Source organism: Rhinolophus ferrumequinum, chromosome 18 (genome assembly GCF_004115265.2).
Source record: "Rhinolophus ferrumequinum isolate MPI-CBG mRhiFer1 chromosome 18, mRhiFer1_v1.p, whole genome shotgun sequence".
Classification (NCBI taxonomy): domain Eukaryota; kingdom Metazoa; phylum Chordata; class Mammalia; order Chiroptera; family Rhinolophidae; genus Rhinolophus; species Rhinolophus ferrumequinum.
The window spans coordinates 59,262,881-59,282,145 of NC_046301.1; the positions used below are offsets into that span (position 1 = coordinate 59,262,881).

Genomic DNA, 19,265 nt, shown 5'->3' on the forward strand with positions numbered 1-19,265 from the left:
TCCTCAACTCCCGCAAAGGATGGTGGGCTGTGCCCCCTGCAACTAGCAATGGCAACTGGACCTGGATGGAGCTGAGCTGCGCCCTCCACAACTAAGACTGAAAAGGACAACTACTTGAAGCTGAATGGCACCCTCCACAACTAAGATTGAAAGGACAACAACTTGACTTGGAAAAAAGTCCTGGAAGTACACACTGTTCCCCAATAAAGTCCTGTTTCCCTTCCCCAATAAAATCTTTAAAAAAAAGAAGCATCCTTATGGGTGGAAGCAAGCGTCTCACCCCAAGCAAAACGGGTGTCTGAAGCTGGCAGGCTATGTGTGTCTTGCTACATACGGTGAAAGGGACACCCTTTGAGATCCGTGACCAAGGACAGGCTCTGCTGCCAACGCATTGGGAACAGATGGACTATGGGCTCCAATATACCTCTGTCTGCAAATTCCTCAGAGGCTCTCCTTTTGTACTCTTACCTCTCAGCCAGCTTGAGGCAGCTCACTTCCTCGTCAACACAGCCTCACTGCTCAGCACACTGCTGCCTAAGTTGCCCCATTTCTGTAGGGTTCATCTCTTTGACATCAACAAATACTGAGGGATGGGGCTGGGGACGACGTTGGAAGAAAGGGCTGTCACATCCTTCCCTTCTCATATCGTCTATATCTTGAAAGCCTGAGAACTACACCACATTTCTCAAATGCACAGGAAGAGAATAGATTATAAAATGGGGCCTAACCCTGGAAAGAGCAGGTTTCTTTGAATCAAGAAAGGCAAGTGAGATAAGCACCAAATCACTCTCCTCCACAGCAGAAAGCTATGTCTGGGCAGCTTGTTTGGTGATTGAGTTTTTCCATATCTTCCACCCCCACCACCTTCCTTCTGTCTTGCTGTGTATTTTCCTTATAATAAAGTTGTGGTTTTTTCCCCACTCCACCCCCTTATTGTTATGCATGTGAAATATTGCTCAAAAATACTTGTTTTTACAAAACTAAACAGACTCACCATCTGACTCAGCAATTGTATCCCTAGGTATTACCCAAGAGAAATAAAAATGACATCTACACAAAAACTTCTACGCTCATAGTCACCACAGCATTTTTCACAACAGCCCAAAGAACGAAATTATCCATCAGTGAATGAATGGATGAATCAAAGGTGGTATATCCTTCCGATGAATATTAGTAAGCAATAAAAAGAAAAAGAGCACTGATACACGGTGCAACGTGGGTGAACCACAAAACCAATATGCTAAGCAAAAGAAGCCAGTCACAAAAGACCACATATTCTACGATCCAACGTCATATGGCATTTGATAGAATGTCCCCAAAAGGCACATCTTTCAAGACAGAAAGTAGATCGGTGGTTGTCTTGGGCTGGGAGTGGGAATCCAAAGTGACTGCAAATGAGTATGAGGTTTCTTTTTAGGGAGATGGAAATGTTTTAAAATTAGATTGTGGTGATGGTCATACAACTCTGTAAGTATACAGTAAAATCCATTCAATTGTACATTTAAAACAGGTGAATTTTATGGTATGTAAGTTATATATCAATAAAGCTGGGTTTGTGTGTGTGTGTGTGTTTTTTTTAAAAGATCCCTTTGGCTGCTATGTTGAAAAGGGCTATATGTAGGGAGAGTTGCTAGATAAAATTCAGTATGCCCAGTTAAATCTGAATTGCAGGTACACAACAAATACTTTTTTTAGGATGAGTATGTTCCATGCATTATTTGTCTTGTACAATATTTGTGACATGTCTACACTAAAAAATTATTTGTTTTACATCCTGTGACAGGGATGAACTTTAAAGACATTATGCTGAGTGAAATAAGCCCAACACAAAGTGATAAATACTGTGTAATCACACTCATGGGTGGTCTACAGAGGAGTCAGATTCAAAGAGACGAATAGATGGTGGGAGCCAGGGGCTGGGGGATGGGACGGGGATATGGGGAGTTTAATCGGGTCAGAGATCGTTTTGCGAAGATAGAAGTGCTGGAGACGGTTGGTGGTGATGGCTGTACAACTATGGGAATGTACTTAATGCCACTGAACTGTATATTTAAAAATGGTTAAAATGGTAAATTTTATTATATATACATATATATGTATGTGTATGTACCCATATATATAAAACATTAAAGTGTTTGTTGTTTATCTGGAATTCAGATCTAACTGGGCATCCTGTATTTTTATTTGCTAACGCTGGTCACCTCCCACAGGGGTGGAAGTCATGTGATAAATGAGGAAATGGTACAGAGCAATCTGGACTAGGACACGGTACAGATGGGGAGACTGAGGCCCAGAGAAGGGTACGCCTTGCCTGAGGTCTGAGTGCAAGGATGCCACTTCTGCGGGGATCCACCCCTAATGTGCAAACTACTCCCCCAGACCTTGAGCCAGTGTAGAAAACCAGCCTGCCAGAGACTTCCTACCCAGACCTGGGTGAACTAGCTATGTTAGCAGCTGGGAAAAGGTCAGGCTATAATAGAACCTGGGGGCAGAGTTTTCCAAGAAGGTGGGGAGGACCCCCCAAATTTATGGGCCAAAAGGCAGGGATGGGGGTGTGGGGGTGGGGAAGGGGAATCCACACCTTCCAGCCAAATCATAGGCCAGTAAAACCAAAGTTTGAGCCATTAGTCTTCACCTGGGGAGGTGATGTTACTTTCTGTTTCCTGAGAGGTGGGGCCTCACATCTGGCCAGAGGAAACAAGGCAGGAAAGGTGCTACCCATGCCCCTCAGAACTAAAGGTCTCCTCTAATCAGCAAGTGGCCTGAGTACCTACTGTGCTCTGCGGGCTTGGTCTCCAGCTTAAGTCCTGGGCACAGCCTTCAATCCTATCATTAACGAATATTTACTGGGTACTTACCCAAGTGGAATAATAACTAACATTTATTGAGCAGCTACTATGTTTCAGGCTACGCTACATAGTATGCATTTAACACAGTTCTTATTTTTTCATCCCTGCTTTCCAGATGGGGAAACTGAGGCAGAGGGACACCAGTGGGAGCTGGAACTCCTGTGTCAGACTCCATTTGCCCAAGAGCTTCTCCCCTCCCCTCCCCCCAGCTATGGGGGTAACATACTTATCTATTGCAGGCTTGCTCAGAGCCAGAGGAAGTTCTGGCCTCTTTATTTTTCCCAGAAGCTTGTCAGAAATGCAGAATCACAGCCTCCTCTAGGACACATTAAAACCTGCATTTAAACAAGCTCTCCGTAGGATTCAAGTGTGCATTGTGCTTTGAGAAGCACCTCACTGAAGTGTGATTGGGGTCTGATAGTCTTGGGTTGGATTTCTACCTCTGTAAACTGTGGAGATATGGACAAGTCTGTCTGACTTTGCAACCTTCCCTATAAATTGGTGAGAAATATCAGTCCTGATTTGCTAGGGTTGTTTGGCCTAGGTGTTGTATTCATTTCTTGTTGCTTCTGTAGCTAATTACCATAAACTTAGTGGCTTCAAACAATGCACATTTATTTTTACCACAGTGGAGGCCACAAGTCCAAAATGGGTCTCAATGGGCTAAAATGCAGGTGTTGGTAGAATTGCACTGCTTCTGGAGACTGTAGGGGAGAATCTGTTTTCTTGACTTTTCCAGCTTCTAGAAGCTGCACGCATTCCTGAGCTCATCGTTCCTTCTTCCACCTTCAAAGCCACAATAATGGAGTCCTTCTCATATTTTTTCCATCATCACATTTACTTCTACCTTCTTTTTATGAGGATGCCGTGCTTACATTGGGCCCATCCAAATAATCCAGGATCGTCTCAAGGCCCTTAATCTAATCACATCTGCAGCATCTATTTTGCCATAAATGTTACCATAGTCACAGTTTCTCAGGATTAGGACCTGGTCATCTTTAGGGGCCATTAATCTGCTGACCGCAGAGATTAAGGGTATGGCCCCAATAGGGTTAAAGTCCTAGGTCCACTGCTTAAAAGCTGGGTGACCTTGAGTAAGTGACTTTATTTCTCAGTGCCTCAGTTTACTCATCTGAAAAGATTGAAGATTACACATAGAATATGGGCCAAACCCTCAGCAAAATGCTTAGCATACTCGTATACAGTGCATGCAGTGAATATTACCAGTGATTATTTTAAGAGGGAGGTGCTTTGGAGGGTTAGAATAAACTTCATCCAGCATAAGGAAGGTAGTCAGGGAGGGCTTCCTGGAAGAAGAGGATTGAGTTAGGTGGTGGAGAGGTCTCTTCCAGCTGAGGAAACTGCCTGGACAAAGGACTTGAGGTGATCTGTGACTAGTTCCAGGTAGAGACACAGAGGGAAATGGGGGTGGTAACAAGAGATGAAGCTTCTTGGACACCTCATGGATCCAGGATCTTGAATGCCAGGCTGAGGAGCCCTATAGGACTTCAATCTCAGGGTAAAGGTAGGGTCCCTATCACTATTTGACTGTGTGACTTCTAGCCATTTTCTTTACCTTTTATTTGAGATTATAAGGCATATGATCCTTTATTTCACAGTGCTAAATTGTAATTTTCAGTATGTCAAACATTTAAAAAAGATGAACACAGGGGTGGCCAGTTAGTTCAGTTAGTTAGAGTGTGATGCTAATAACACCAAGGTTGCTGGTTCGATCCCCACATGGGCCACTGTGAGCTGTGCCCTCCTTAAAAAAAATATAAAAAGAAAGAAAAAAAGATGAACACAGTAACACAATGAACATGGTGTGTCCTTCTGTGAGTTAGCTATTGTTGTATAACAAATTACCCCAGAACTTAATCACTGAAATAACAAACATTTATTATCTCATGCAAATTCTGAGGGTCAGGAATCTAGGGAGTTCCAGCTCAGGGTCTCTCATGAGACTGTAATCAAGATACCAGCCAGGGCTGCCTCATCATGAGAGCTCAAGTGGGGCTGAAAGAGCCCCTTCCAAGGTGGTTCCCTCACATGGCTGTTGGCAGGAGGCCTCAGCTCCTCACCACGCGGACCTCTCTACAGTGCTGCTTGAGCATCTTCACAACATGGTGGCTGGCTTCCCCACAGTGAGTGACCCCAGGAAGAGCCACAAAGAGAAACTCAGGAAGAGCCGCTGTGCCTTTCATATCTACCAGTAGTCTCAAAGCTATAGACTATTATTTCCGTCCTTTTCCATTTGTTAAAAGCAAGTCACTAAGTCCAGCCCACACTCAAGGGGAGGGGAATTAGATTTCACCTTTGAAAGGAGGAGTGTCAAAGAATTTATAGACATATTTTAAAACCACTACAACCATACACCTATGTTCAATGATTGTTAACATTTTTCCATCTATGTTTCATATGTGTGTGTATGTGAATATATATATTCAAATATAACATATATATATTTGAATATATATAATATTCATAATTCATAACATAATGTGTATGTAAATATATGTACAATTGACCCTTGAACAATGGGGGGGGCTTGGGGCACCAACCTTCTGCACAAGGTTGAAAATCTGTGTATAATTTTGACTCCCCCCAAAACTTAACTACTAATACTCTCCTGTTGACTGGAAGCCATAAAGAGTCGATGAACACATATTTTGTTTGTTATGTGTATTATAGACTGTATTCTTACAATAAAGTGAGCTAGAGAAAAGAAAAGGTTATTAAGAAAACCACAAGGAAGAGAAAATACATTTACAGTATTTATTTTTTTAAAATGTGGACCTATACAGTTCAGACATTTACAGTATTTATTTTTTTAAAAGTGGACCTATACAGTTCAGACCCATTTTGTTCAAGGGTCAACTGTATATATATCTGTTTTTAAACATTTGAAAGTTTCATACATCATGACACTTCACCCCTAAATACTTCAGCATTTCCTAAGAATAAGGACCTTTCATTAAATAAGCAAGATACTTTTATGGCACCAAAGAAAATGCATATTTATTCCACGATACTGTTTAATATCCAATTCATTTTCAATTGTCTTCATTATTCTAAGAAGTTTTTTCAGCTTTTTTTTTTTAACCAGGACCACATCAAGATTCATGCCCTGCATTAAAGATTATGTTTCTTTATTCCTTTTTATTTAGAATCTTTTATTTTTCACAGCATTGACTTTTTTTTTTTAAAGCTTAATATTGTAATACCTTTAATGGCCCCCTTTTCCTGCCTTTTAAAACTTTTTTATTGGGGAACAGTGTGTTTCTCCAGGGCCCATCAGCTCCAACTTGTCCTTCAGTCTAGTTGTGGAGGGTGCAGCTCAGCTCCAAGTCCAGCTGCCGTTTTCAATCTTACTTGCAGGGGACGCAGACCACCATCCCATGCGGGAATTGAACCGGCAACCTTGTTGTTAAGAGCTCACGCTCTCACCAGGTGAACCATTCGGCCACCCCTCCAGCAGCTCAGTGGCAGCTCAGTGGCAGTTCATTGTCTTCAATCTAGTTGTTGAGGGCACAGCTCACTGGCCCATGTGGGAATCGAACTGGCATCCCCGTTGGTCAGAGCTCACACTCTAACTGAGCCATCTGGCCACCCCACATCATTGACTTTTTGGAGCGACCAGGCCAGTTGGCTTAAAGAATGTGTTACATGATGGTTTGTTCCATTTGTTTCTCTACCCCTTGTTCCTGTAAGTTAGGCCTAGAGGTTTAATTCAATCACCCTGTATTTTTAAGTATTATTTTCTATTGTAAAAGTCATAATGCTCCATTACATAAAATTTGGAAACTAAGAAAAAAGGAAGAAAAATCCCTTATGATCTCCCCAATCCAAATAACCAATGTTAGACTTTTTCCCTTCTTTGCCATGTTTTTCCGTACTGGTATGTTTCTATCCTGTAAACAGGGTGGGCAGACAATGTCATCTATTGCATTTTTGCTCAATGCTGTCGTGTGGTAGACAGCCTCCACGGTGGACCCCAGTGAGCTCAGCCTCCCGGTATTCACATGACTGTGAAGTCAGCTCCCACATTGTACCACGGATGGTCTGTGTTACTAATAAAAATGGCAGACGTGATGGTATAGCAAGTTTAATATTAGGTCATAAAAAAAAAGACTGCAACTTCCTTCTTGGGCACTTCTCTCTCTCTCTCTCCCTCTCTCTCTCTGGTGGAATCCAGCTGCCATGTAGTAGGACACTCAAGCAGTCTGTAGAAAGGTTCATATAGAAAGTACCTCAGGACTCTAGACAAGAGTCAGTAAGGAACTGGAGCCTGCCAACAACCATTTGAGCGAGCTTTGACGTAGACCCTCCTTGTCAAGACTTCAGGTGAGTCCTTAGCCCCAGCCAACAGCTTCAGTGCAAGAACATGAACAAGAACAAGCAGTATGTTTCCATCCTGTAAACAGGGTGGGCAGACAATGTCATCTATTGCATTTTTGCTCAATGCTGTCGTGTGGTAGACAGCCTCCACGGTGGACCCCAGTGAGCCTTGAGCCAGAATCACTCAGCTAAGCCACTCCTGAGTCCTGATGCACAGAAATTATGAGATGTTTGTTATTGTAAGCTGCTAAATTTGGGGATAATATGTTATATAGTAATTAATTACTAACACATCTTCTCAAGGATTTTTCCCTTGCTACTTTTTAATTCTCATGATCACACTTCCTGATGGTTATAGAATATTCCATACAGGGGATGATCAGACCACACATTACTTGCTCTTAGCTGAGAATCTTCTCTCTTCCCTCACCCTGCTCCTGGCACCATGTTTGGTGAATAAGCAAACACTTCAGGATCCTTCCCTTTGCTATTTCCTCTGCCTGGAACACTCTTCTCCCAGCTATCCCCGTGGTTTGGTCCCTTGTCTCCTTGAGAAGTCTCTATTAAAATGTCAGACCTTACTAGCCTATCTAAAAGAACGCGCATCACTCGATTCCTTTCTCCTACTGTATTTTTCTTCATAGAAGTGATCACGACGACCTGGCACGATTTCCTTGTTTAATAGCTGTATCACTGTGAGCCCCTCAGAAGCAGAAGCCTGCCTGTCTTGTTCCCTGCTATGACTCCACTGACCTGACACATAGTAGATGCTCAGTAAATGATTGGGGAATGACTGCTCTCACACTCTACTGCATGGAGGAAACACAACCAGGAGAATTCTTCCTAAAGTGTGTGTGTGTGTGTGTGTGTGTGTGTGTGTGTACGTGTGTATAATTTTTTTCTTTTGCTGGAGTATTTTAAAGCACATCTCAGATGTAATTTCACCCATAAATACCTCAGAATGCATCTCCGAAAAAAGACCTAACTTAACCTATTTAAACTTAACTACCATGCCATTATCACCCTTAACAAAATTAACAATAGCTCTTCTATATCATTTAATGCCTAGACACATTCAAATGTCCCTGCTGGTCTAAAAAATGTCCTTTTTCTGTGCCTGATCCTCTTATTTGATGATGCAAACTGCCCACACTCTGCCCTCCCCTATTCTTGTTTTCCACTTTATTTTCCTCATAGAGCCTAACACCATCTACCCTACCAGATTTTATTTCTCATAGTCTGTCCCTCCCCAACCTCATCAAAAAACTCATGAGCTCTACGAGGGCAGGGAATTGTTGTCTTGATTTCCTCACTGCTGGTACAGATCCGACTCTCAAGAAATATTAAAAGGAGTAACATATTATAACGTGTGCCATTTACTGAGCCTTCCGATGGTTTCATCGTGCTCACAATCCTCCTAGGGAGCGGGTGCTATTCTTATCCCCACTTCACAGATAGGAAACTGAAGCTCAGAAAGGTTGGGGGGGTGGCGGGAAACTGGGGCTGACCACGGGGCTGGGTTGTGGGGGCCTTGAACGCCCACAATTTAATTGGCACTTTATCACGTAAGGGCTGGGGAGCCAGGGATGGTTTGCGAGCAGGGCCAGAGCTCTCCCCGTGAGGTCAGATGGCCTAGCCCTCCCTCTCTTGTCACCCCTCACGGAAAGCGGTGGAAGGCGTCCAAGCTCAACCACCAGTTAGAAGCGCGCACGTCGCCCCTGGCAACGGAGTCCGGAAGAACCACCGAGACGCGGCCCGAGAGTACAGAGCGGTCGCCGAGGGCCAGCGAGGCGCAGAGAGCTAGAAAGGCGCGCCGGGCCGATTGTCACGTGGGCGGACGTGCGAAGGCGGGACTTCTGGTGGCGCCGTATTTTTTTTCCGGTTGTTGGCTCCTGCCGACCCCTCCCTGACTGGGCCCTTGGGCCCTCAGCCCCTCGCCCCCCGCGGCCCCCTGCCGCCGGGCCCGCCGCCACCATGAAGAAATTCTTTGAGGAAATCAAAGCTGACATCAAGTTTAAGGGCGCGGGGCCTGGACAGAAGCTCACGGAGTCGGTGGGGTGCGTGACGGGCGCTGGGCATGAGGCCGGGGGCGGGGATGGACAAGGGATGCCTGAGAAGGCGAGGGGCGGGCCGGGGAGGCCGAGGTTCGGGGGGTGGGGAGAGACCTCGGGGGGCGGGGCGTGGGGGCAGCGGTGGGAGTAAGAAGGGAGGGGAAGCCTCCGGGTTCGGGGCGGGACGGTGAGGCCCGAGGGGGCGGGGCAGGGGCAGCGGAACCGCGGGGTCAAGGGAGAGGCTCGGGGGCGAAGGAGATGCCCCGGAGAGGCTTATAGATTTGGGAGACTCAAAGTGATGGGAATTGGGGGCTGAGCCCGGAGAAGCAAAGAGGCGAGAGGCTGAGCGTCCGTGGTGATCGGGGTCTGGGCCCTGGTTCTGGAGAGTGCGGGAGGAATAGATGAAGAGTCTGGAAGGCCAGGGAGCCTGAGGCATTGTTGGGAAGGGTCAGCAGGGATTTGGGAGGTCTGGGTGAATGGGGTGGTGGTGCTGCGAGGGGCTGAGGAAGGTCTGGGAGGAGAATGGAGGCGGGGGGTGGGGCGAGGAGCAGGGGCTGTGGTGGGGGCCTTGTGGGTGTGGTTGAGTGAAAGGGAGAGTAGGAAGAGGGTGCCCTTGGGCCTCCGTGGGTTGTCTGGGGAGGACTTGGAGAAGGAAAGGCCCGGGGGCAAGACTGGAAATGTAGTGGAGAGAGGTGTGTGGAGGGCCAGAGCTGCAGGGGGGCAGTGAAGACCGGGAGCAGGGAGGATGCCAAACGTCAGGGCTGGTGGGCTGGGAAGAAAGCTCCGCTGGGTGGTGGGACGAGCAAAGGGGCTGCAGAGGGGGCTGTGGGGACTGAGGAAGTGGTCCTAGGAAGAGGAGAGGCTGCGGAAAGATGGCAGCCTGGGCAGGGGCCTGTGAGGAACAATGGAAGGAATTGTGAAGAGGTAGGGGCTGGGAGGGAGAGGGTAGGAGGAGAGGCAGGAAGGGGTGGTGGGTGAGGGCGAGTGGGTGCAGGGCAAGGACCTCAGGGCCTCTGTCACGAGGATTGGGGGTTCTTGGGAGGGGAGTGCTGAGCGGGACGAAGGAGGCCTGTGAGGACCACCCCTGTTTGTAAGGGAGGGAAGCAGAGTGGAGAAAACCGTGTCCTGGGAGCCTGAGGAGGGAGAGGAGGGCAGCTTAAGAGGGGTCCAGGGGGAGCGATGGATCAGACAAGGGGGTCCATTCATTTGTTCCATAAGTGGTGGGTGGAGGTGGGGGCTGGGGCAGCTGGCACTGTGTGACAAAAAGGAGGTGGGGGTGATGGTTGTGCCATAGTGGAGGCCTGGGAGGAGAGGGCAAGGCAGTAGGGTGGAGACCCAGGCTTCTGTGACACGTCAGGAGCAAGATGGGAGACTCAAGGTGGGCAGGAGGGTGTGTGTCAAGCACCACTTCAGCATGAGTGAGATAAAATCCCCTTTCTCTCAGGGCTGGTCTTCTAGTGGGGGAAGATGGACAAATAAATCAATACACATGTGATGAAAGATCACGTGGTGCCTGGGGCCATAAAAAAAAAAAGGCATGGGATAGTGAGTGATGAGGGGACCCATAGATGGTCCAGGAATGCCTCCTGGAGAAGGCGACATTTGAGCTAAGAGCTGGAGGAGGTGAGACTCAGCCATGTGGAAAACAACCCCTTTCCCGCTCCCACTCTCTTTCTCTCCCTCTTCCTCCCTCACGTGTGCTGGCAGGAAGCAGTTTTACCCCCTCCCAGACCTGCCTTCCTCCCTTTCCTCACCCCATTCCCAGGCAGAACGTTGGGGCAGAAGGCACCAGAAGTGCAAAGGCCCCGTGGCAGGACCCAGCTGAGCCTGTGTGAGCAACAGCTGGGAGAGCAATGTAGACAGAGGAGTGAACCGGGGAGACGGGCAGGTTGCGCCGGGCCCAGGGCCACGGGTGGCTTTAGGATTCTGTTATGCCAGTGGGAAGACTTGGTACAGAGTTGTGATAAGTGCTGGCTCAGGTTTTACAGGGATCCCTGTGGCTGCCCAGTGGAGCCAGGAAGGGGCTGGTTGAGGTGTCTTGGAGAGAGGCATATTCCAAATGTCAGTGTCACATGGGGCTAGGGCAAGTCTACGTGACTCCTTTTGTCTTCGCCACGAGGTTCTCCGCGTTGGGGAGGGCTGGCGAGAGGGGTCGGAATGGGCAGGAGGCAGGCCCCGGAGGACTTGGAGTAAGGAGAGAGGCTGCGTGCGTGTCTGAGCGGGGCGGGAGGGGTGAGGCCATGGACTGAGAGCCTTGGCTCCGGAGAAGGCTTTACGGCTTAGCACAGGCCCCCAACTGCTGGGGCCAGGAGAGGGTCCTGAGGGAAGAAGGCGGCGAGGCCGGTGAGGCAGACCAGGGCAGGAGGAAGGACTTCTCTGCTGGGACATTCAAAGCCCGCTCATTCCCTGCTAAGCAGATGCAGAAGCCATCGTCCCCTAGGGTCATCACAGTGCTTATTTCCCAGGGTGGAGGTGAGATTAAACCGGATCTTTATAACACGTTTACCCAGGGCCTGCCGCTTTCTGAGCTTCGGTGATCCTCTAGGACGTGGGAAAGGGGATCTTAAGACCTCCCTCACAGGGGGTGTTGCCATGAGGAATTGGGCGCTGCCTGGCACACAGTATGTGCTCAAAGGCAACGGTCGCTGTTGTAGACAATAAGGGTTAAGACTCTTACTGGGGAGGGAGTGAGAAGAGGAATGATACCTCTGAGTCTCATCAGTACCTGAAGATATCAGCATGTGTGCGGGGGTGCTGTTACCCCCATTTAACCCTGAAGGGAATAGAAGTGGGACAGGGCAGCCCTTCTGTCTGATCCTGCGTCACCTCGCTGTCTCTCCCCAGGGAGAAGGCCCCCAAAGGAAAGCCCAACCAGCTGGCACTCCAGCACCCCCGCCAGGGACCCACCGATGAGGCGCAGATGGCAGCGGCAGCGGCCCTGGCCCGGCTCGAGCAGAGGCAGCCCAGGGCCCGGGGCCCCGTGTCGCAGGACTCCATCCGGAACCAGGGTGAGCTGCGCCCGTCCTCAAGCCGCAATAGGGGCTGGCCTGGGGGTGGAGCGAGGACTCTGGCCTCCCATCCTCGAGGCCAGTCCATGGGTGTTGACAGGTCCCAGGTCCTGTGCTTGGCCAGAGATGAAAATAATTACATAACCAGCAACTTTGGAGGGCTTCAAAGTCACAATTTTGAGAGCGGAGAAATGCAGGGTGAAAAGGAACATGGGTCTGATATGTGGTCTGGGTGGCACCGAGTGAGGAGGAGGAAGGGGACGTAGAGGAGAGGGAGGAGGAGGCAGAAGGTCGAAGGTCACCAGTGGGTCAGGTGAAACCTGGGTGCAGGGAGTGGTGGTCTGGGAAGAAGGGCCAGCGAGGCCCTCAGGCTCGAGGGACCAGAACTTGACTCACTCACAATAGGAGCATGGGGGGCCCTGGACAAGGCTGGCCCTGGGGGCCAGCAAGACACATACGCTGACCCATCTCTGCCTGTCCCTCCAGTGAGAAAGGAACTTCAAGCCGAGGCGACTGTCGGTGCGAGCCCGGAGGCCCCCGGGACCAACATGGTAAAAGCATCCACATGGTAGCACGACACCTCAAGGGGAGTCCTGGGGCCAGGCAGCTGGGACCTCCTGCCAGGTTCTCGCCTACGTTTGTCTCATTGGCCATTTCCTCCTCAACACCAGTGCCCAGCCCTGGGTTGTAAGCACCTGGTGCTGGGGGTCGGGGGACCCAGCAGAGAGGTCAGGGTGGGGAACCCTGCTTTGAAAGATGGAGGCGGGTTGTATGAGTGTGGGGTTAACTGGACCTCCGAGCTCAGCACCTGGTGATGCCAGGCCTAGGTGCTGAGAGGAGAACTGGGCCCCATTAACTCGTCCCTCCCCCCAACCCCGTAACCCCATGAGGGTAGGTGCTGTTACAATTCCCACTTCTCAGAAAAGAACACAGGTTCAGGGAGGTGAAGCCAGCTGACCTTGGTCATGCACCTCAAATCTGGCAGGGGCAGGATGGGGGCCCCAGTTTGTGGGACCCCAAAGCCGGTACCCTTAGCACTAGCCTCTGCAGCCTTCTTGGGAGGTAGAGGGTTCTGCAGAGACCAGTGTACTGGAGGCCTGGAGGAGGTGGCCTCCAGGAGAGCTCTGTGGAAAGGGTCTTCCCAGCAGCCTGCCCCTCAAGTTCCCACTGGACTTTAGCGTGGAGGAGACCCTAGACGTTGTCTAGGAATTGAGGCGCAGATCGAGGCCAGGACTCATCCAGGCCACCATGACTTTTGATTTCCCCACCCCCCCACAAAGCCCCTTTGCCACCAGATATGGGGGACTGGAACAGCAGGAGCCATTGATTGGACACTGTCTGAAGCTGCTACACTGAATTCTGAGCTGGTCCTGCAGAGACATTTCACAGACCAGAAAACAGCCTCGAATGGGCTCGGTCATTGAGCCAAGGTGTCCCATGGTGGAGGGGACAGCGTTGGGACCAGACATGTCTGGCTCCCAGGGCCATGCTTTCAGGGCTGTGGCACTCAGTGGCTTGGGGTGGCCTCTGTCCACAGTCCAGCCTCCGACACTTTCATCCCCATCCCCCCAGGTACCCGAGGCCAAAGAGGAAGGCTCAACCCACCTGCTGGTGCCTGGCGTGTACTTCACCTGCCCACTCACGGGGGCCATCCTGAGGAAGGACCAGCGGGATACCCACATCAAAGAGGCCATTCTCTCTGTGAGTGGTGGCCCCAGGCCCCCACCCGCCACCTAGAGGTTCCTTCAGTAAGCGCGGGAGGCACAGATCCCTTGTAATGTCCCCACCGGCGTATTTTGTGACAGTTTTCACTTTGTCAAAGAGATACCGCTTACGTGTAGTACAGAATTCACACACAAAAGGGTAGGCAGAGAAAATCGGCCTCCTGCCCGCCTTCCTACCACCCAGCCTCTACGGGTAGTTGAGGTCCCTTTTCAGAGAGATTCCAAATGTGTACAAACTACTGACGCACGTGGATCTGCCCGTCACTTGTTTGCTTTTTGTTTTGTGTAAAAGCTAACGTAGCACTCATGCGCAACATAGAAACTGCCAGCTGTTAAATCTGTAAAAAGAACTCCAGTTGGTTATTTGTTTTCCCTTAAAACTGTTTGGAAATAATTTCAAACTTAAAGACAAATTGCAAGAACGAAAAGAACACCCACCTATCTTTGCCCTGAGTTTCCCATTTCTGTCACAACGGATCACGGTAAACTTAAGGCCTTCAAACACACGTCTAGTTTCTTCCAGTTCTGAAAGTCAGAATCTGACATGGCTCTCACTGGTGGCAGAAGGGCTGTGTTCCTTCTGGAAGCTCTGGGAGAGTCCATTTCCTGTCTTTTTCCAGCTTCCAGGCCACCTGTCTTGTGGCTCCTTCCTCCATCTTCACAGCCAGGGTGGCAGCCGAGTCTTTGTCTAGCTGCCTTGTCTGGGTCCCTCCCGATGCGCCCTTGCGGTTACCCTGAGCCCACCTGGATCACGCAGGCTACTGTCCTGTTTGAGGTCTGCTGGTCAGCAGCTGTAATTCTATTGCATAATCTGGGCTGCTGACACCCCTCCCTCCTTAGGGGCCTGAGGCACAGGATGGCATCATCGAAAGGGCTTTTGTCCTCTTTTTCTGCCGGGCGTGTACACTTGCGTTTGCTTCCATTAAAAGCTACTGGTTGGCCCGCCGTGAGGCGGTTCTTAGTATTATCACTGTTGTTACTGCTGCCCTGCCCGGGAGCGAGGCCTCCAGGCCGTGAGGTGAGTGCGGCTGGATGCGCTTCCTTCCTTCCTCCCAGCACTTCGCCACTGACCCGGTAGCTGCCTCCATCATGAAGATCCACACATTCAACAAAGACCGGGACAGGGTGAAGCTGGGCGTGGACACCATCGCCAAGTGAGTGGGCGCCCGCTCCCCCACCCGGGTGCCAGCTCCTTGGGCCTGCAGAGTGACTTGCTGCTGAGGGGTCACAGGAGGGGCCTGGCCCTGGGAGGGGCCTAGCTCTGGGAGGGGCCAGGCCCCACTCTTCACCCCCTGAACCTATGGGGAAGGCGTGTGGCCTCTCTTGGCCTCAGTTTATTGTCTGTAAAACTAAGGGGTTTACCGAGTTGGGGGTTCCCGCCCCTGGCTTCCCTTTGGGATCATCAGGAGTGGGAGGGAGGCAGGGTCCCAGCCCACTCCCGTGACTGGGTAGGTCCGGGGATGCTGGGAGTCTGTTTCCCTCCCAAGCTCCCAAACACACTGTGGCCCGTTAGTATGCTCTGTCCATTCCGTCCCGATACTGTGCTTTGTGCCCTCCAGGGGAGGCAGGGCCCAGGAGCAGGCATAGCCACAGGCCCCTGGCAGTGGCCAAGGCTGTTGGCACCAGGGTTTGGGCTCCATGGGGTGTCTGAAGTATGATGGCAGCTCCTGGGTCACTTACCACAAAGCCGGGGGTGGCTCTGATCTGTTATCCGCTTGGGGGTGGGAGATCCAGAGAGCCAGGCGGCCAACTTGGGCCTGTCCCTGTCCCCCCTTTCTGCCCCAGGTACTTGGACAACATCCACCTGCATCCCGAGGAGGAGAAGTACCAGAAGATCAAGCTGCAGAACAAGGTGTTCCAGGTGAGGGCTGTGTCGAGTGACAGCCCAGGTGACAGTGGCCAGCGTGGCTGGGCCGCCTTAGTCACACAGGGCCCAGTCTGGCGGTGGTGCCAGGGGGACGGCCCCTCCAGGGGTTGTGGGTTGAGGTGCAGAGGAGGCAGGTGGAGCGGGGCCTTTATGAACACAGATCACGTGGGATACCTATAGTTAGTCTGCCCAACACCGCTGGCGTGTTTTGACTTTAATTTGAATTACGGTTGGGAACACAGCCCTGGGGCGATTTCTTACACAAATGCAGATTTTTGGCTTCTGAGAAGAAATTGCGGGGTCCTGCCACCGTGGCCCACGTTACCTGTGCTGCTGTCGGGTACCCACTGCCGCACCCCTCAGCATCACAGCAGCCCCCCTCTACCTTTGGGACTGCCCCGTACTGTCCTTTGGCCCTTCAGCTCCTTCATCCCGGTTGTTGGCCTTTGGAGCCCCACTCTCTCTGTGAGTCGCTGCTGGAGACCCCGCAGCTCTCCTTCGGCAGCTTCGTGGGGTTTGTGCTGTCCAGGGGTAGCAGCGGCTCCGAGAGAGGGGGCTGTTGGGCTGGGTGGGGCTAGGTGGGGCGGGCAGCGAGGCTGCTGGGGCCCGTGGAGGCCCAAGGGCCCTCCGTGACCTCCGGCTCTGCTCCCAGGAGCGCATTAACTGCCTGGAAGGGACCCACGAGTTTTTCGAGGCCATTGGCTTCCAGAAGGCATTGTTGCCGGTGCCGGATCGGGGTAAGCTGAGTAGAGAAGGGCCTTGGCTGAGCCACGAGGTGGAGTGGGAGGGGCCTGTCCCCGGGGGCCTCCCGCCGCAGCAAACGGTATCCCTGCGCCCCAGAGAGCCCCGAAGAGTTCTACGTGCTGAGCGAGACCGCCCTGGCCCAGCCCCAGAGCCTGGAGAGGCACAAGGAGCAGCTGCTGTGCGCCGAGCCCGTGCGGGCCACGCTCGCCCGCCAGCGCCGCGTCTTCCGGCCCTCGCCCCTGGCCTCCCAGTTCGACCTGCCGGTCGACTTCTTCAACCTCACGGCTGAGGAGGTGAAGCGGGAGCAGCGGCTCAGGGCCGAGGCGGTGGAGCGGCTGAGTGTGCTGCGCACCAAGGCCATGCGGGAGAAGGAGGAGCAGAGAGAGATGCGCAAGTACAGCTACACGCTGCTGCGCGTCCGCCTGCCCGACGGCTGCCTCCTCCAGGGTGCGTGGGAGGGGCGGCCGGCTGCGGCGCTGGAACTGGCTGCGGGTTTCCTGTGCCTCTGCTCTGAGGAGGGCCCTGGGGGGTTCCCAGGATCTCCAGCCCTGATCTGACTGTCCTGCCCCGCCAGGGACCTTCTATGCCCGGGAGCGGGTGGCCGCACTCTACACGTTTGTCCGGGAAGCTTTGCAGAGCGACTGGCTGCCCTTCGAGCTGCTGGCCTCTGGTGGGCAGAAGTTGTCGGAGGACGAGAACCTGGCTTTCAATGAGTGTGGGCTGGTGCGTGGCAAGCTCCCCACATCCTGGGTCTCCGGGTTCTCGTGGAAAGCGCGCACACTCCCCACAAGGGCGGCGCTCTTCAGTATGGGGTGGTGCTAGGAGCAGGGTCCCCTGGGCTGGGCTCCCGTGGTTTCAGTCCTACCTTTCCGCTCAGTGTGGCCTTGAGTGACTTCTCTGTGCCCTCAGTTTCCCACCTATAAAATGGGAAGGAAGGTGGCAAGTGTGTTAATTTGAGTCCTCTGAGGAGCAGAACCCAGATGGGATTGGACATGGGATTTACTGGGGAGGAAGGAAGAGGAGTGGGAGGGCAGCCAGCTCCAGATGCAAGGAGACTAGGAAGGAAGGAGGCTGCCCAGTGCTGGGACCACCTCAGCCAGGCCAGGGGGCATCCAGGAGTGCGGGTCATCTGTGAGGGAATGGGCTGTGACTGCCAGTGGGGAGCAGCCCGGGTGAGCGTGGCCTGGCTCCAATGTGAAGATATGAACATAAGGAAGTGAGCTCTTTCACATGAAGGCCGGAACGAGGCTGAGGCTTCTCGCCCCACACAGGTGCCCTCAGCCCTCCTGACCTTCTCATGGGACGCCGCAGTGCTGGAGGACATCAGGGCTGCGGGAGCTGAGCCAGACTCATCTCTCCTGAAACCCGAGCTCCTGTCGGCCATCGAGAAGCTCTCGTGAAATAAAAGCAGGGTTGGCTTCAGCCCCCCTGGGTCTGTCTTATGCTCTCCTGCCTCCCCCCACCCCTGCTCCTGGCCCGGTTCCTCCTCCACTCCAGGGCCTCCCAGCCTCCTCTGGGACCATTTGCACAGCCCAGAGTGGCTTGGGCAGGAGAGGGCCGCTGGTTGGCCTGTAACCCCACCCAGAGGGCTTTCAGGGGACAGCTGCTGTCCTGGCTTCCTTGGTAGCGCTGGGTCTAAGCGTTCTGCTGCTATTAAGCTGTTTAATGGAACCCCAGGTACTATAGATGGGCACCTCCCTGGGCAGGAGAGCGAGCCTGCAGCACGGGCCCACGCGTCACAGCTGGCCCTGAAGCTTCCCTGTGGGGTTGCCAGTAACACTAGCACATGAGGGAGACGGAGTTCTGTAACATTAAATTCTGAACCCGAATAAACAGGCTGTTTGACTAGTCTCCTGTGGTGAATTCCAGCATACGGTGCAAAGCAGGGTCAGCAGCTGCGTCACCCAGGGAACGAGCCCACCTGCTGAGGGAGGGAGCCCCAGCGGGGCTGTGGGGCGAGCCTCTTAGGTCCCTCAGAACAAGTTCCCACAGGTGGCCACGTCTCACCCCTGGAACCTGTGAATGCTAGTTCGACAAAAGGGACTTGGCATGTAATCACATGCTAAGGATCCTGAGGTGGGAGACTGTCCTGGGTTTTCCAGATGGGCCCAGTGTCACCAGGGGTTCTTATCTGTGGACGGAGGCAGGAGAGAAGGGAAGATGCTGCGCTGCAGGTTTCAAAGGTGGAGGAAGGTGCCACGAGCCAAGGAATGCAGTGGCCTCTAGATGCTGGAAAAGGCACTGACAGGGACTCCCTGGAGCTTCCAGAAGGAACCAGCCCTGCTCACACCTGCATTTTAATGCAGTGAGGTCCATGTCAGATCTGACACCCAGAACTGTAAGTTCATGTTGTTTTAAGCCATCGTTCGTGGTGATGGTACAGCAGTCACAGGGAGCTAAGGGAAGCAAGGCCTGGGGCATCCAGGGCGTCACCTCTAGTCACACCTGCCTGGGAGATGCCCGAGCCTGGGTCGTCGCTCTTCCCCAGTCCCCGCCTTCACTCCCAGGTAGACGCCTGGCTCCAGTTCCTTCTAGATCCTCCCCTGCATGTAAGCCTGGTGGCCCATACTCTGGCCACTGCCAGCTGGGTGACAGACTTGAAGCTTCAAGGCCCTGAATGTGACTTTAAAAGTAAAAATCCCTTTTCACCTCCAGCCAGCAAGTTGTCCCCATGCATGTCCTTG

General features: G+C 52.1%; 1 protein-coding gene across 2 annotated transcripts; it reads left to right on the plus strand.

Moving 5' to 3' along the window:
• The first annotated feature begins 9,022 nt into the window (after positions 1-9,022).
• UBXN6 (UBX domain protein 6) lies at positions 9,023-18,432 on the plus strand. 2 transcript variants are annotated; one of them, XM_033134304.1, is made up of 10 exons: positions 9,023-9,244; positions 12,083-12,246; positions 12,733-12,797; positions 13,819-13,947; positions 15,027-15,124; positions 15,756-15,831; positions 16,490-16,574; positions 16,678-17,028; positions 17,156-17,304; positions 17,853-18,432. In XM_033134304.1, exons 1-10 carry the CDS (start codon positions 9,162-9,164, stop codon positions 17,979-17,981), a joined length of 1,329 nt encoding a protein of 442 aa, XP_032990195.1. In that variant the 5' UTR covers positions 9,023-9,161; the 3' UTR covers positions 17,982-18,432. The 2 variants fall into 2 exon arrangements, with proteins under 2 accessions (XP_032990195.1, XP_032990196.1); XM_033134305.1 differs by lacking the exon at positions 9,023-9,244 and adding an exon at positions 11,577-11,710.
• The last annotated feature ends 833 nt before the right edge of the window (positions 18,433-19,265 follow it).